This window comes from Notamacropus eugenii, chromosome 1, assembly GCF_028372415.1.
Source record: "Notamacropus eugenii isolate mMacEug1 chromosome 1, mMacEug1.pri_v2, whole genome shotgun sequence".
Classification (NCBI taxonomy): Eukaryota; Metazoa; Chordata; class Mammalia; order Diprotodontia; family Macropodidae; genus Notamacropus; species Notamacropus eugenii.
Window position 1 is genome coordinate 597,149,356 of NC_092872.1, and position 18,082 is coordinate 597,167,437.

Genomic DNA, 18,082 nt, shown 5'->3' on the forward strand with positions numbered 1-18,082 from the left:
TCCTAATCAGCTTCTTTGGTACAACTTTTTCAGGGCTGACAAGCCTATTGTAGGGCAGTGTCACTGTAGGTCAGTAGTTATTAGTTGCTACTGAAAACAGTTTCTTTAACTACTTAAGACTGAACTGAATTAAATGCAGAAGGGACTCAGAAGAGGATTATGGAATCTGCAGTCTAATAAGTACCATGGAATAGAAAGAATGTGACATGGTTTAGTAATAAGGGATGTTTTACATGTGTTCCTTCATTGATAAGTTGTGTGTCCTTAAGTCAGACTACAAATGACAAGCTATGAATGTTATGAATAATTATATTAATATCTACAGAATACCTTGAAAAGTACAGCTTGAAAATGAATAGTTTATGTTTTACTTGGCAGCACCAATAAAGGCTAAGGAATGGCCTGCACAGGCTTATTGAAAGATCTTTTTTTCTGACCACATTATAGTCTTCTGTAATTCTGAATTCTTCTAGTATTTTATTTCAATGAATAATTTACATTTCAACATTTTATTTAGAATTGTAAACTGCTGTCCCATTTGATCAAACTTGACCAGGGATTGCCTCAGAAGTACCATAATTTTATAATTATCATGACTAATTTTATGAAAGTGACAGGAATTCTAAAAAATTATTTTTATTAATGTCCATGATTGACAATCTTACAAATGCCAATATCATTTATAAATTATATAATGTTTAAAATTATACAATGTTTAAAATTGAGTATTTGTTCTGTCTCTTTTGTGTAGGGTGTTTTTATTTCTAAATATACCAATTCTACATTTTCTTGCCATCTTATTTGTTCTATCAGTATCTCTATTTAGAAACACCAAATAATTTACATTTTAAGTGTGGTGAATGACGCACATAGCACTAAAATACTGTGTAAAACTTTTGAACACATTGAGGTTGATTTGGACCTGATATTTCCTTTCCACTCTCCCCTTTCTAGATGATCTGCCCCTCAAAAATACTTTTTTTCCCCTTCTTTTCTCCTTATGATTCTGTCTTTACCTTGAAACTGTTCTTTTAGCTCACATTTATTAAGCATCTACTTTATCTATAACTATTATACTTCAGTTGTAGTTACAAAGGAAGTAAAATAAGCAGTTTCTGCCTTTGAGTAACTATTTTATTCATTGGATAAATTATATTCTTTCCCTTACTCAGCCTCATCAGAATTTAATTTCTTCCCAGAAGGCTTTTGCAGATCTCTAGTTTTGCAATTTTAATTCTCCACCTTTTTTCTTTTTTATTCTTATCTTATTTTTTTCTTTAAATCTAGTAAACTATAATATGGCTTTTTAAAAGTGAACTTGGTTTTCTAACAGAAAAAAATAATTTGTGAGGGTAATAGAATTCTGTTACTCTAGAAACTTCAATTTACCTTGAAAACTGACTGCAGAATCAGCAAAAAATGGTGACATATTTTTGAAGGTAGAAGAAAAGTTGAAATTTGCTACTCTTAAATATCTTAAACTATATCATCAAGTAACCTAGAATTATTATCTCAATTTTATTTAAAAAATTGTTTTAAGTTGTTAGGACAAGCAAAAGGTAGAGTGGGAGCGATTGATGTAGGCATCATTGAATACTGGGGTTTGCAAGTAAATTTATTAGGTTGGGAAACCTCTAGAAAAGAAATATATGCACATCAAATTGTAATTTCTTTGTACCTGTTTCTAATTTAGTTCTTTGTTTTGATATACATTTTATTCCACATTTTAAAAATGTGATTATCTAAAATCCAGTGTTAATCCTAAACCAAAGATTTTAATTGCTTTAGAAATCTGAAAATCTAATGCTAAGATTCCCATGGCAACTTGAACTCTGCCCTACTCTGTGTTTACTTGCAAATGGAGGTTTTCATTACTCAATTGCATGCAACTGGGCAAATATTACAGTAGAATTGAGTCTTTACTGTAGATTCCTCTTCATTGTTTTTTATCCTTCCATTTGTAGGCTTAATTTCTGATATGACAGAAGGTTTACTTGTGATTAATACACGTAAAGAGATCAAGTTTGCCACAAACCTAAACTTCTTGAGAATTTAAAGTATATAAGTGGAAAAAGCAAAATGAAAACATGAACTCTCAGCTACATTTTCTGTTTTGCCTTGCTGTGTTATTTCAGTTTTAATCAGTCTTTTAAAGTAGTTTCAAAAAAGAAGAGACTTAATTTGTGACAAAATGCTTTCTAAAGACTTCTGACTTAAGATATATAAATATTACAACTATCCACACCAGAAGTATATACTTTACATTACTAGCTATGGGTGATCAATAATTTGGATGCTTGGATTAAGATGGATTTTTGTTGTTAAATTCTTATCTAAGTAGCCTGAATATTAAATTTAAAAATATAAATTTAAACTAATTTCAAAATCTGCCTTATCTGAAATCCTTAAGCTCATTTGCTTTATGAGAAAACATTCTTCATAAGTATCAAGACTCCTACCAGAATAGTATTTACAAAAGAATAGTACAACATGGATAATCCTTTATATAAAATAAGTCCTTGACAGTGAAAGATCACTATATCGTGTTCTATCCTTACTATTAGTTTAAGGATTCTTTCATCTCAGTATGTAAAAACTCCACAAAATCAAGTTAATCGAAGATAAAATATGAGTTTTTAAAAGCAAACTATAATTTTGAATTCCAAACAAAAATCAGAATTCAACCAGTAAGTTTTCTTGGAACTTGAATGAATGCTATCATACTGAAATTAATAATAAAATTTATAGCTGGCATTTATCAAAACTGAATTGTCTTATTAGGTGAGCCTTTCCCAGGAAATACATTTTGTGCATCCTTCATCTTGTTATACAATAGTAATCTTGTGCTTTTCATTTATGCAGCACTATTGGTGTGCTTATTAAAATAGGAACAGATAATAATTGTTGCATTGTGTTTATTTGAAAAAAAAAATGAGCTAGAAAATATTTAAACTAGAAAACAACTTTGAATGTTTTTTCTGCATCTTGGGATCCAGAGCTTCTTGTTTTTGATTGCTTTATTTTTAGAACCATTATAACAGTACATTCATTAATTAAGTTATAGTTAAAACGACTAGCTAAAAATAATCTTAGTGATTCCACAAAGTTCTTCAGAAAGCAGTCCTTGTTTTTCAGGCATCATACAAGAATCATTATCCTTGATATTTAAAAAAAACAACAACAAAAACCCTTGAAGTAAAAAAATGAAGGGTTTGGACATGGGAAGGAAGCTGAATTCAGACTTGAGTACATGGTTGTCAAAAGAACAGACTCAAACTCTAGCTTCTTCAAAACCTGGGAAGTGAAATTGAAGCATTCGTCTGTTTATGATTAAAGTGAGATAAATTTATCTGGCCAGGAGCTATCTATGTGTATTGCATTATACTTAATACCCGGACCCTGAAAAAATGCTCCAGTAAGAATTAAATTGTGGCTTTGACCCCAATTCCTGTGTAACAGGTGCAATACAGGCAACACTTTATATTAATAAGGTATGCTTTCTTAAAAATGCCAACCTTTTACTTTTATCCCTTGGAGTGAATGTTCTATAAAAAATAAAATTTTAAGTGAGAGAAAAATGTCTCAAGGATCAGGGAGGAAGTTACACATTAAATGCTACTTCCATTTAGAAGCTATATCATTGCTATATCATTTTTTCATGAAAATTTTTAATTAAGTCATGATTTAGTACATCATACCTGTTCCTTTATATCCATAAAGTTAAAATAGACACTTGAAGGCAATTAAAACATTTCATTTTGCTAGTAATCTGGGGTGACAAACTGGGTTATAATAGATGTTGAATTTGTGTTCCCATATAAACTGTACACCAAATGTCAGTCAGTCCATGCCAATTAGTGCTTATGTTGCTAGGTCACCATGGTCAATTGAAAGCTGCATCAATAGAACTTGAAAAGGTTTCTTCCCGATCAGACCTTCTGACATATTGAGCAGAATAATGGATGGGAAAAAACAGCCAAGGCCCCTACCCTAGATTCAAAATACTCAGCAGTAAGAATTCATTTGCAACCTGCAATTAACTAGAAAGAATGGACTCCAAGAAAGAGTCTGGACATTTTAGAAAATAAAGCCTCATTCTTGTGTATTTCGCATGTTTAGTCTTTGCATAGGTCTTAGACATAGCTAACTTGATCTTTCGATCTCAATCTATATTTCAGGTTGCTGAAAACTGATTCACAAAAAATTCATTGAAAAACCTTTTACAAAAGTCAGACTTTCAATTTACTCATTTCAGTTTAACTGAGATTTTGTTTTACTTGAATGCTACTTACTGAAATGTCAGACTGAAGTGGATGTAATGAATAAATGTTCCCGTTTATGATAATGGAAAGTTGTTCCTGACATTTCTGTGCCATAAATATGAATTGAGTTACCTGAAAAATTTTGGAGTTTATATAAAGTTTTACACTTAGAATTCTTTTCTCTTCTCCCACCCCCAACCCAATAGAGCTTCAGCTGAACCTCTACTGCCTTGGAATCGAATGCTACAATCCCAAAATGCAGCATTTCAGCAAAATCAATATCAACTACTAGGAGGTCCAGGCGGTTATCCACCAAGACGTGATGATCGTGGAGGGAGACAGGTAACTCACAATGAAATACTCTCTGCTAGGCTTCTTATGCAGCTTAAAACTAGGTTACAGATAAAATCTGTAATGCTTACTCTATGCTTTAAATGCACTTTAGAGATGGAGATTATAAATGTTAATTCCACTCAAGTGAACTTGGGTGAAGATTATATACTGTTATTGACAGTATAATATGAGCATCTGTATAATTAAAGGGTTGTCCAGTTACCAGCGCACTTGAGAAACTTGTGTGAACTCCATATGAGAGTCCATTTAAATTAATTTTTAGAAATTAGTGGCAACGTTACAAAGAATCAAATACTAAGTCTGTCAGTCCATTTTAAGTGACACTTATTTCAATTCAAAAAGAAAATAAAGGTTTTCTTTTAATGTGCTATATTCTTTTTTAACTGAAAGAATTGTTTCAGAAACATCAGAAGTTTTTTTTTTCATGAATCAAATTGACATCCTGGCTAACATGTATTCTTTGTTTTGAAATAATTGCCAGAAACAAGAGTCAGAAGTTTCAATTCATGTGGCATGATAGAGTTTTTGATGATGTGAAGTATTTAAGCAACATAACCTGGTATAGCCCATAGGCCTATTTTAAATACCTTTGCATGTTAAATTGACATTTTTCTAGCCTAAGTTTGCTGCCATGTGTCCTTTTATTGCTTTTATTTCTTTTTTGTCCCCAAGTAACTAAATGTTTTTGGTTTTTTCCTGTGTTAAAACATTGATAAATATTTCTGCTTTGTTAAGTTCATAGAGCATGTGCCATAATTCCTCATAATTAGAATGATCAATTAGTAAAATGACCCTGGTTAAATAGTTGTACCCATTTAAAGGATTTGTTACCATGACATTAAAAATCAGTTTATAAAATTTGTCATTGAGTACTATCATCCTAGGGTCCTGTTGATGGTATACTAGTGGATATTATTGTATATAAAGATGAAAAATATATATATTCTAGAATCATGGCATTCTTAGAACCAGAAGAAACTTTAATGATCTTTTAGTCCAGCTCCCTTATTTTCTAGAGGAGAAACCAAAAGGCTTAGAAAGCTGAAATGACTCTAACCAGAGGCTTAACACTCCCAAATCTGGAACGAGGTAGAATCCAGGTTCAATGGTGGTCTGATAGATCCTAAACCTACTGCCACCATCAAGTTTGTTTTGGATAGTATTCACAAAATTATTTTTTCATACAAGTGATTTGAAACCACAAGTCAAATTATAATAACAGTTTAAGATACAGGTTTGTTTTATAAATTTCTGTTTTCTTAGTCACATGGCAGAAAACTGCTGTCACAAATATAGTATTATGACTTCTTGCAGAACCTAGCTAACAAAGACTTTAGCTTACATTGTGAACTTAAGAATCTGTATACGTTCATATTATTAAAATTAAACTACTTCACTGATTTGAGTGGAAGTAAAAAGCATCAGAAACTGGTTTTGAGATCTCTATTTCAGATCTCTAGAATCCTGAAAAGGGAGTAATAATAGAGAAGTAGTGACACTTTTATCTTGTGTAGTGCCAAAATTTGAAAGGATGATTATTTGCAGGCACACCAAAAGTCTGAAATTAATTTATTAGTCTGTAGCTTTCGTCTTTGTGACCTAAAAAAGACTGTTTAACGTCCCACTGAATCATGTCATGTTAGGAGAAACAGCTCCTAGAATTAACTGACCCCTCATTTCAGATATTTTTCATTTGCTTTTATTAAACCTCAATAGCTGACCTGGTTAACCATCAAAAGGTGCTTTAAGCACATCACTAGAGAGAGAGAGAGTGTGTGTGTGTGTGTGTGTGGGCGTGTGGGCATGTGGGTGTGTGTGACTTCATAAACTCTATAGGTGATTGTACTTCATGTTTTTGTTTTGTTTTTTTACTTTATAGTGTCAGTGACACATAAAAACCCTGAAGAGCAACTGGTTACATAAGTCAATGCTGAATTAAAATTTTAGTTAGTTTTCAGTCATTTCATTTTTTCCAGCTCCCATCTATATCAAGTAGTCTACAGAACTTTTTGGATAAAAACATTTACCTTTAGAAGACCATCTGTATATACTGTTAAGACTTAGTTAGCTCCTTCTTTGCTGCCTTTGTCTTCAAATGTACTGCCTCATAATTTTTAAAATAGAGCAGAGAAGTTAATTTATTTGTAAGGATGTTAATCCAGAAAATAAACTCTTCCTTTTGTTTATTTACAGGGATATGGCCCTGGAAGGAATTACCCTTTGCCACCTCCCTCAGGAAGATACAACTGGAATTAAGCTTTTGTAAAGCTTTCTTAAATCCTTTCATCATTCTACAATTTTATGCTGTTTGTGGAAAGGAAGCATCTTTATCAAACAGTAGTTTAAGAACTACGATACTTGATGTATTTGTTTTAACCGTGTATATTTCTTACAGATCTGATTTTCAGTGTTTTATGTTGCTTTCCAATTGTGTAATGCATAATACAGTGGATTTGAATTTACTACTTTACTTGTGAGAGGCATTTGATGAATAGAAAAGTACTGGTTTTTTTAATCGTAGTTAAGAATCAAACTGTATTACTGTGAATTTCAAAACAGTGTACACTAGCTCATCCAAAATACTTGCTGATTTTTAATTAATGCACAAAAATTAGGTCTGAACACTTCAGGTAGAATCTTCAGCCAGCTAGAAAACACATGTTTAAGACAAGCTACTGTTCAATATTCCTTTGAAGACACTTCATTATTGTATCTGTCTGAGAATTTCTGGACCACTTTAGTAAAAAAAAAAAAAATCAACTTTTAAAACTCTGGTCTCTTGTGTTCTTTTCTATTTTCCTCCAGCATTTCAACATTTTACTTTTTAGGTGTATAGCAAAGTCAAAGCCAAAATGTTTCTTTTTAGGAAGCTCTTGCAGAGATGAATTGAGTTCTATCATTAGATAAAAAAGAATCATTATTAAAGGTGCCGGCTAATATGGTTGGCATTTTATAATTCTTTTGAATTTGGATCAGTCCAAGAAATGGTTTTTAAAAATACATATTCCACCATGCATTAACATGTCAACAATATTTGCTTGACTGCCTATATTTTTGAAATTGTGATAAGTAACTTTTTTATGTACCTTTTGAAATTCGTATTTGTTTCTGTAAAAGTTGTCATTGTCAGAATTTAGAGGAGAGGGGAACTCTTACCTGTTCTTAATTTGTTAGGATTTGTTCTAAGTCCTTAAGAAAATGCTGGTAATTTCAATAAAAGTTAGGTATTCTTTGTTCTTTAAGCATAGCCACTTTTTTATGCATAATCTGGATTACATTTTTAGGTTGCATATTTCACTATTTCATTAGTCTACAACATTTCTTCTTGGCCATTTTAAAAAAAAAAGTAAATTACAGCCTTTTGAAGCTTTCCCCCTTCTCTCCAGTTCTTGTCTTAGATATCAAGAAATAATTTCTCCTAGACCATCTGGTAGGGGCATTTTTGCTTCATCCATCTTCAAGGGCACAGATGTTAATCCTAGTGAATAAGAAAAGAAACACTGCCTTAGCCTTGAAAAGGAAGATATTTTGAAATTAGACTTTTTTTTTTTTACTTCTGAGTGATAACTGAGAACAGAATATTTTTTGATAAAATTTTTCATCTAAGTTATTGACACTGTAACCATCATCATATTGTAGTGCACTAATGACATATATAATAGTACGTATTAAAGTGAATATGAATTGTTCTGCCTTGGATAAGCTGAACATTAAATTTTTTTGTGTCCTATTTCATTAAAAGTCCCTTGCTATCTAAAATTCTGCAGAAGTATTAGCATGTATCTGAAGTAAGCACATAGCTCCATCAGTACGCTTTTTTCCTTAAGTGTTTTCAGATGTTAAATTTTGTGTGAGATTTCATAGCATTTTCTTTCTTTTCTCAAAAATCCAATAATTTAGGAAAGTTGATCTCATTTCACCCAACCAAGCAATATCTGTTTTATATAGAAGCTGGAACTTTTAAAAAAGTATTTAAATCAGTTTGAAATTTCTCATGGTTGTTTTAGAGACCATTTTCTCAAAACAAACGGTTTTCAGGAAGAAATGTAATCTACAATAAAAAAAGTTAGTAAGAACCATCTTCCTACTCATTGACTGGTATGACGAAAATAGTTTTGAATGTGGAATAAGAGGACCTGGGTTAAAATATTGGCTGAACCATTGCCTAGATGACTATGAGCAAGTCAGTTTCTGTGAGCCTCAGTTACCTTATCTGTAAAATGAGTGTGGGGGAGAAGTTGGGCTATACGATCTCCAAGGTCCTCTGGCTTCTAAGTATTGTTTCTGAATAATTACAGAAATTAAATGGTTAGATAAACTGTTGTTGCTTCAAGGAGATGTTTATCTTCTTCCTTGGTGCTTTTTGTTCCCCTTTTCCTTAGGCTTTTCATAGACATTCGTGTGGGTGGGATGCATGTCTTTTATAAACCCTTCAGGGAAGTTGTTCCCTGCCATTTCTATATAGAAAGCAAAAGGTTTGTAGTTTTGAATATAATGTGTAATAAATACTGCAAATAAAGTGGTGTAAAATTAAAGCAAGATGTTAATACATCACATAAATGTTGTTTATGTAGAATCTCTTGAGAACCTAGCAGTTTTGTTTATAGAATTTAATATAAATAATTTGTAACTCCTGGAAGCAGATGCACTTTTCGGCTTTGAAAACTCATGCATTCATGTAGGTAGCACTTAGTTCTTGAGATATTTTAGCTATAATTTCAGAAGGTGGTGGTGGGAGTACATTAGACCAGGTCTTTCTGGGCTTTGTTACTCTTTACTCTTGCTTGTTTTCTCTACAATGAAAAATAAGCTTTTTCTAATAGCTTAGTAGCAGAGCAGGCTGCTTTGGCCTCTGGTAAGAGAGAAATCATTGTATAACCTGACTACAAGGTGTGTGGTAAAGACAGTTGATTTGGAAACTTCTCAAGGTTTCCCAAATTTCTCAAGAGAGTGGCCTTGGTTTAATCATTTGAGAGATGTGGAGAGGAAGAGGAGAATGGGCATGCACAAATGTACAGGTTTCCAATTCTGAAACTTGTAAGTTGCAGCACTTGTTAAGGAAGCCTAATATTCAGTGTGCATTCTTTCATTTCCATTAAATAAAATGTGTTCCTAATGCCTGTGAGAGAACCGAATTTTGAATGGAGATAGGGAGATGTGCGCTCATCTTTGCAAATGAAGCTTTTCAGTTGCTTGCAATATTGAATTTCAGTCCTCTCCCCACCCCCACCTCGTTTTTAGACTATTGTGCTGTGTTGTGCTCAATTCCACAGCTTAAGCACTTGGTTCCTGCATTACACAGTAGTCCCTAGTTTCCTAACCCGCTCTTGCCTGAAAGCTTCATATTCTTTGTGGGTGTGGCCTTTAAAATGGCCCACCCACAGCTTCTTGGCTTTGTGAAGAAAACAAGTTGGGAGTGGGGGCTGGGAAGCGTTCCCGGGGGAGGCAAAAGTCAAGTAGAGATTTGACATCAAAACACAGTTTTCTTGAAGTACTACGACGAAATGAGAATAAAGGGTATTCTTTTACTGGATAGGGGATTGAAGGAGCAAGTGACTCCTTGGTTTGAAAGCCTTCCAGTATAAGGAAAGCAATGGCATAAAGTTATTCGTGTCCATGTTAGAAGGGATAGGGATAACCGATCACGTCCCACCTTGTCTGGAGTCTAGACCGTGTGAGACAAGGCAGGAAGGGGTGTCCTAGAGACTTGCGGTTTTTCCTAGGTCGGCCCCTTCTCGTCCCAGCTTTAGAGCTACATTCTAGAGCGCAGCTTCTTGGCATTCTTTTCTTGCTTATTGTGGCACCCGCAGCGTTAAGGCCTCTATAGGAAACCTAGGAGAGAAAATGTAACACGAAGTCCTTGTTACACGTTCTTCAGTTTAAGGTTCTAGTTTGTTCGTGACAAAATCCATATATGTCACTAATGCTGCTATCCTAAGTAAATCGGACTCTACGTGAAGTTCCTCGGTTGTGTTAAGAAAAAGCTAGACACTTGTAATTGGGTATTGGCATTGTCTGATGTTGCATAACACTAGTACGATAGAAAACCACTTTAAAATGTTCTGGCCTCTACTTCCACTGAAAAGCTATATTTTCATAATACTCATTATCAATGGCATTTTCCAGCAGAACTAACACGACATTCACTTATTTACCTTAAGCACGCTTAGAAAGTGTTTGCCGGCGAAAATGGTCGCTTGCACCAGGCTGAATTGCTAACCTAGCTGTCCTCCTCCTTCCACTTCAAGGTCTGGGATGGCATGGGTGAGTAGAGTCCTTGCTTCTCCCAGTCATGACGTCACAAACACTGCAGTCTTCTCTCCCCAGAGGAAAGGATCAGGGTTCTAAGAAAGAAAAGAAACCTCCACAAAAGCAGATTTGGCTGTCCAAAACGTGAACTAAAATCATCCAGGGCTGGGCACCCTTTCCCCTCAGTAAATATTTGGCGGTTCTCTAACCTCAAACCGCTCTTCTGACCCATAAGTTTGTGTTAAAGGCCGATGATAACCCGTTTGAAGATTCCGACCTTCGCATAGTTCTCCCGTGGAAACTTGCCTGAAGCATGCAAACGTTATAATTTTAAACATTACCATTTGATCTTTATTTACTAGTAACAGCCCTTCTTGATTCCATCTTACTCCTATGAATGCAGGCACGTGGCACCTTTAAAATAAAGTGACCTCCCTCCCCCACTTTCATCCCGAGTCAATCTCAGATTTCCTTGTTAGGCTAGTTAGACTAAAATCTGGGCATCTTCAAAGATTCAAATGAGATGTTCTCTTCCTCTGGTTTTTATAGAGCTTTAATGGCAAAAGCTTCCCACTGGGCTCTATTTTCACTATCTAAGCCATTAGCTAGATATCACAACTTCTTCCTGTGTCCACACAAAAACGATGGTTGATGCCGTCTGATTTAATTCCTTTTTATTGGCGGAACCGAGAGGTTAGTACATTAAAAGAATAGCTTATTCTTTGTAGGTTACAGTCCACCAGGAATCCAATTCCCATTACAATTTACTTTGTTATTGTATCCTGTCAGACAATTATGCAACCAGGAACAATTACTAGATACCGGAGAATTTGTCTTTAAGATTGTTACTTATTAATCTATGAATATAAAGATATACACATGTCTATAAAATATGTGCATACACAGACATAATTCAGATCCAGGCAGTTCTAGTGGACAAAAGGTAGTTTATTACAAGTCAACTAAAAAAAAATTTTTTTAAAGTAGGTTTCTGAGGACCCAAAAGGTTGACAAATAAATGCAACATTTTACTGATGGGGGTGGGGTAGAACTTAGATTTAATAACCCTTTCTGACTCCTCTACTTTATCTAGACTTTAATAAACATTAACACACTAGGAACTAATCTAAAAATAAATATGTGTCTCGGTACTTCCTACATTCCATCTTTTACTGAACACCTACCTAATAGGAATTTCTCAATCTTCTATCCTCTTCAGTCCCTTTCTCCGAATCTCACCAAGTTAGCCAAAGCGGGGGGTTAATTTTCATTCTCTGTATTGTCCCCCTCTTTTTTCCCTGCCTCCCCTTCTTACTCAGTTTTGAGGTGGAAAGTATGAGTATTGAGTAACAACACCCAAAAAGATAAACTCGCATCAGCAAGCTTTGCTGTTCTTTGTAAGAAAGAGAAAAAAAAACAAAACCCAAGCATATGACTACCATGTCACACATTGAATCAACAAAATAGCCACCACCATTTCTCTATTTCTCTCTTCTGTTTGGGAATTCATACTATAAATCAAATTGCATGCATCTTATCTAGTAATAATTTACTTCACAAATATTCTCTGAAAATGTTATCATGAATTGGGCAGTTGATTGTACATATAAAAATTATTCTCTGAACTTATTTCTTTTTATTCAATCTAAACTTGCCAGTGAAAACTGGTGGTTGATTGAGGCATCTGTGTAAATAGATATTTATTTTTCTGACTATAATCTTTTATATCAAAAGTAGAAGGAAAGAAGTAAGAAATAAAGACAGCCAACTTATTCTCAAGCTTCCATACACAAAACTGAGATCTCTCTCTCTCTCTCTCTCTCTCTCTCTCTCTCTCTCTCTCTCTCTCTCTCTCTCTCTCTCTCTCTCTCTCTCTCTCTCTCTCTCTCTCTCTCTCTCCCCACACACACACACAATTTTAATTTACATTGCAGATCTGATTTCAGAAGTGTACCTGCAATCCCAGCAGTTTCTTCTTTGTGACACTGATTCCTCGTTTGGGTTTCCATTCCTTAATTGGAAAAATAAATTAGATTTTAAGAAATATCTAGAAAAGATGGGCCTTGGCCTGTCTGCAGACTTAGGAATTCTGATGCAATATTTAGCTTCTGCCACTGCTAAACTTTGAGGTGGCTTTGTTCCACTTGGACTCTGGTTATTCCTCCTTGTTGGATTTGAAGATACTTATCCTCCTCTTCAGTTAATGGGTTTCACCTACTTCGCACATTTGTATTCTTATATAAAGATCTGCAATGTGCAAATTGAACCAAAAAGTTCTAGGTTTGGTTAAATTAGAAACTAATGTTCCATAGTAAAAACATTTTCTGTTTTAGTGTCTCCATCCTCAAAAATATTCTGAGATGCTCAACTGCCCAACTCTGTAGAATTTTAATTGCTAGCAATTTTTGAGTGTTTTATTATTTGTCTTACTATAAAAGGGAGAAAAAACAATTGTCCTAAGTAAATTTTGAGAAAGGTCCCTAGAAATTTCTTTCAATTTTAACTAAAAGATTAATGATTACCTCTTAGGTGGATTTCTTTAATTTTTTCTCATTATTTCTGCATGAGTTGCATTTCTAAGAAACTCCCAAATAAATTAAGAAGAAAAAAAATGCCCAAGTGGATACATTTTTTCTTTAAGTAGGTTAGTTGGACAGCTAGACTGCTTTGGTTCACAAATCAATAGGCTTTTAAAATACTGAACCACCCAAAAAGTTATCTTCACAATGTAATTTTTATAGTGTGATCAAATCTAGAAATACATATTCAAAATTCTGACACCGCTCCAAAAGACTCTGTCACACATACAAAAGCACATCTGAATACAGAAGAATAATTAGAACTAGTTATGATCTTTTGGAACACATTTCCTTAGCTAATCCTATTTACAGTCACTAAACAAAATTGTAAGTGTTCTACAAGGGCCATGATTCACAATTTCTTTTTGTCTTGTTCCCAAATCCTTCCTTATAATGGATAAAATTTCATTAAAAATTTGAAACTCATCGGCTGATGCACTAGAAAATTAAAGTGTTACTAGTTCTGTTTGCTGTGGTTGAGCTCAACCATTCTGTCATCAGAACTCTTGTTCTCTCAAGTGGACTAAAATTTTTTTGGAACTTATAAAGAATATGGCTTTGCAACTTGGAGAAAGGAAGAAATTATCTTCTTAATTGAATTTCCAAAGAAATTCTTTTTTTTCTGGGATCATGGGCACATTAACAAAAGAACTGTCAACCAAACTGAGCACCAAATATCATCTTGAAACCTCAAATTATAAAAAAAAACCTCAAGGACATTCTTGGCAGTTCGTGTAATTTATAGATCACACTTTGTTAGTGATACTCATTTTATTTTTCATTATTAAATAACACACTTTTCTTTGACTTTCTTTGAATATGTTTACTCCAGAAATGACTTTAAATCATTGTGTAAATTGAGCTTTGTAGCAAACATCATGCAAATCGTGTGAAAAAACAAAAACAAAAACAAAACACATCACCCTACAAAACTTAGTCAAACAGAAGTAACCACTTGACTTTTTGGAGAAAAGTATTCAAGTTTTTTTGTTTTTTTTAAAAGATATTTAAAGATAAATTTGAGGGGGGAAAAAGAAATAGGAATTGTTATGTTAAAGGGTAAATACAATGATTATACATTACAAAAGGAGCAAAATTTTTGAGCAACTTCTTCCAATTAATATGCTTGTAAAAATGCTACTAGAATAACTTTGATAACATATCTTGTTTATCCTTATTTTGTTTCCTCTTTAATACTGACTTAGCTCCTGTCAATTTTATCATTTTTACATAACAAGTAAAATTTAGAAATAGGAGATGAGACCTATCAAAGTACTGAGATCTACAATACCAGATACTTCAAGAAACATTTTATTAACTGAAATGTAGTTGTCTTAAAAAAAAACAACACCTTGTCTGATTTTTAACTGATGAGATATCATATAATAAAGGTAGTTTTGAGAATTTATTTAATAAGATTTTACCCCATAACAAAATGGGAACATATGGGAAATACATATATTGGAACTCCCTAAATAATAGCAATGAATAAATAGCAAAATATTAAAATCTAAAAGTTATTTGGCAAAAGATCTTTAACTGGTATAAACAGTGTTTTGATAACCTAATTGATAACCTTTCTATTACCCAGTTGACAATGAGTCCTCTCAGATATCATTGCTACATGCTTTTGTCCACCCTCAGTTACAATTCAATTTATTTTAAATCAAATAATAATGAAATTGCATTTAAGGGGGACCCTTATAAAATTAATTTTTCTGATAAGTTGCACTTCAAAAAGTTTATTGTTAAAGCTCAATTGATTTTTATAGATATATACACCAACCAACACGATTTCAAACTAAACTAAAATTCTGATCAGTATCTTGTTAGCATTGCAGTAGACAATCCATTCAAATGTGATTAATCACCTCAATTTTGTAATGGTAATTCACTATAAGAAGAAATAAACTAACTCAGAGATCATTATGGTATAATATTACACTAATTATTTGGTCCCTTTTTATACCTGTGTTTTTGAGGGGTTTTATTTGTTTTTGTTTTTGTTTTCAGAAGCAAGGTCTCACAGGATTTTTTGTTTGTTTGATCGTTTATCAGCATATACATTTATTTGTCCAAGGAAGTTCAAAAAGATTGTAGCTGCTTTGTTTTCAACTGTTTCACGAGTTTGTTGCACTTCAATCTCGGGAGGAAAAAAAAGGAGGGGGGTGAGAGAGGAGATAAGTAGGAATACACTCCAAGAAAAGGTAGGCAAGCAAGCAGATCAACAGGTGAATCCTGTGGATGAACCATGTAGAAACACAACCCAAAGCAAATCCACCCTATTACCATGTCCTGCCATAGAGCAGGTTCGGGTTGACCATGCCACTGTTGTAATCGACAGTGGTCGCGTCCATCTGGGCCAGGCTGGTGACTTGGTTGTGAAGAGAAGGCGGGCTGGGGGACATCTCTTCCAGGTCGGGCGCCTGGGTTATGGAGTTAACTTGCGGGTTCTGGTGCTGATGGACAGCGCTGTTGGACGAGGGAAGCACGCCATTGGCCGCGCTGGGCGGCGGCTGAGGCTGCGGCCCGGGCTGGCTGGGCGTCGGGGTGTTGGAAGTGTTCTGGCACGGCTTCCCGTCCTTCACCAGCACGGGCACCGCCACTCGCCGCGGCGACTGCTGCTGGCACAAGCTGTTCTCCTGCTGCAGCTGCTGCGTGACTTTGTCCTTCGCCTGCCTCTTCATTTTGTATCGGTGGTTCTGGAACCAGATCTTCACCTGGGTCGGCGTGAGGTGAATCATGCTGGCCAGGTGCTCCCGCTCGGGGGCTGACAGGTACTTCTGCTGTTTGAACCTTCTCTCCAGCTCGTAGACTTGCGCCTGCGAGAACAGCACTCGCCTCTTCCTTCTCGGAGCCGCGTGGAGCGGGGCCATGGACTTGGCTGCCTCGGCGATCCCCGTCAGCGTCCCCATGCCCGTCATGTTCATGCCCGTGGACGGCCCCATGAACCTGGAGACTGGGAGCGTGAGGGAGGCGAGCTGTGAGCTCACGTCGAGGGGCGACGGCCGAGCGCCCTCCGGGCCGCCGGCCGCGGCACGCCCCCATCTTCCCTCCCCGCCTCCCCCTGGGAAAGCTAACAGTACCCCGGGGACACCGGCCTGGAGAGGGCAGGTCCGGATCTAGGCTCAGCTGCCAGGCCAGGCCTCTCTCTTCACACCTTGTGAAGGGTTCTGACCCAGCAGGGAAAGAGTGGTGTCCGACCAGCCCCAGCTGAAAACGCGGCCAGAACGATGGCTCATCCCTCAAGGTCTCCCGGGCCGTGGGAGCCGGGAGCCGGGCCACGGGCCTCCTTACTGCCAGGGGAGGGCGGGGAGGGGGGGCGGGGAGGAAGAGGGCTGGCGCGTGCTGGCTTTGCGAGCACCCGCGAGGCGTCCTCGAGCCACCAGCCTCGCTTCCATCGGCTGGCTAGGAATCTGGCGGGAAAGCGCTGCCCACTCCATTCCCGCCCCCTCCCTTCACCTCCTCAACCCCCGGCTCTCCAACGGTAACGGTCCAATTTCCCCCCTCCCCCGCCCCCGCCCCAACTTGCGCCCGGCTCACTTGTGGAGTAGCGGGGGTCCGGATTGGCCCCATACCAGCCGGTGGCGGCGGCGGCCGCCGCACTGCCCCTCATGCCGTCCGGGTAGGCGGGGATGTCTCCCATGTTGCCGATCCCCCCGTTGCAGTAGCTGCCCATGGCTCCGTGGGGGAACTGGGAGACGCCGGGAGGCATGTGGTAGGTGGCGGCCGCCGCGGCCGCGGCCGCAGCCGCTGCCGCCGCCGCCGCCGCGTTGTGGCCCGCCATGGCATGGGGAGGAGGCGGCTGCATGCCGGCCGCGGCTGCCGCCGCCGCCGCTGCCGCCGCCGCCGCCTGCGACGAGGAGCCCGCGGGCTGCTGCCGGTAAGCCGCAGCGGCCGCCGCCGCCGCCCCCAGGGGGGAGCCCAGGTTGGGCGGCGCGCCGTCCATGGCGCCGCCGAACTTCTTGTAGCTCTCCTCGATGGGGCTTAGGATGTCGGACACGGAGAAGGGCGTCGTGTGCTTGGGGCTCAACGACATGGCTCGGCGGGCGGGCAGGTAAAGGGGGCCCGGGGGGCGGGGGGGAGGGGGAGGGGAGAGGAAGGAAGGGAGGGGGAGAGCGGGGGAGGAAGGAGGGACGGCCGCGGAGCTGGGGGGGATTCGTGCGAGCCGAGGGGGTGGGCGGGGGTGGGGAAGGGGTGAGGATGGGGATGAGGACGGAGATGGGGATGGGGATGGGGGAGGGTCGGGGGAGGCGGCAAGAGGCTGGAGGCAAGGTGCTCCCCGCCCCGCGGGCTGGCTGTCGGGCGCCCCGGCGGGCCCCGGGGCACTGCGGGCTGCGGAGGGCTGAGCTGCGGGCGCACGGCGGAGGCGGCGGGCTGAGCGGCGGCCCGCCGGGGCGCGGGGCTGAGGAGGCTGTTGCTGCTCCCGCTCGGGTCCCTTCTGCCTCCGCCTGAGTTGAAGGGATCGCCTTGGCAGGAGGAGCCAGAGGCGGCGGCGAGCCCCCTAAAGCTCTCTTATCTCGGGTTTATTTTAGTCCGGCGCCAGGTTTACGACAGACATGGGGGGCGGAGCAACATCCAAAACGAGCAAACAATGGTCATTGACATCTCCCCCCCTTTCCCCGTAATGGAGGCAAA

At 38.1% G+C, this 18,082-nt stretch overlaps 2 protein-coding genes and 1 long non-coding RNA gene across 5 annotated transcripts in view; 1 reads left to right on the top strand and 2 right to left on the bottom strand.

Annotated features, from left to right (window-relative positions):
• XRN2 (5'-3' exoribonuclease 2) overlaps window positions 1-7,385 on the top strand; it is a 120,922-nt gene extending 113,537 nt beyond the window's left edge. For all 3 annotated transcript variants that reach the window (XM_072634595.1, XM_072634596.1, XM_072634597.1), the window contains 2 exons: window positions 4,469-4,604; window positions 6,810-7,385. In XM_072634595.1, coding sequence (XP_072490696.1) covers window positions 4,469-4,604; window positions 6,810-6,872 — 199 coding nt within the window. In that variant the 3' untranslated portion in view covers window positions 6,873-7,385. The remainder of the gene's footprint in view (window positions 1-4,468; window positions 4,605-6,809) is intronic.
• Window positions 7,386-7,717: 332 nt separating this feature from the next.
• On the bottom strand, window positions 7,718-10,943 carry LOC140520583 (uncharacterized). The gene is made up of 3 exons (XR_011972580.1): window positions 10,772-10,943; window positions 10,270-10,448; window positions 7,718-8,094 (listed from the first exon to the last, which is right to left on the bottom strand). It is a non-coding gene; the product is annotated as an uncharacterized lncRNA (long non-coding RNA).
• A 4,702-nt stretch (window positions 10,944-15,645) lies between these two features.
• On the bottom strand, window positions 15,646-17,498 carry NKX2-4 (NK2 homeobox 4). The gene is made up of 2 exons (XM_072634598.1): window positions 16,988-17,498; window positions 15,646-16,403 (listed from the first exon to the last, which is right to left on the bottom strand). The coding sequence occupies exons 1-2, from the start codon at window positions 17,481-17,483 to the stop codon at window positions 15,730-15,732; spliced, it is 1,170 nt and encodes a 389-aa protein (XP_072490699.1). The 5' UTR covers window positions 17,484-17,498; the 3' UTR covers window positions 15,646-15,729.
• Between the last annotated feature and the right edge of the window lie 584 nt (window positions 17,499-18,082).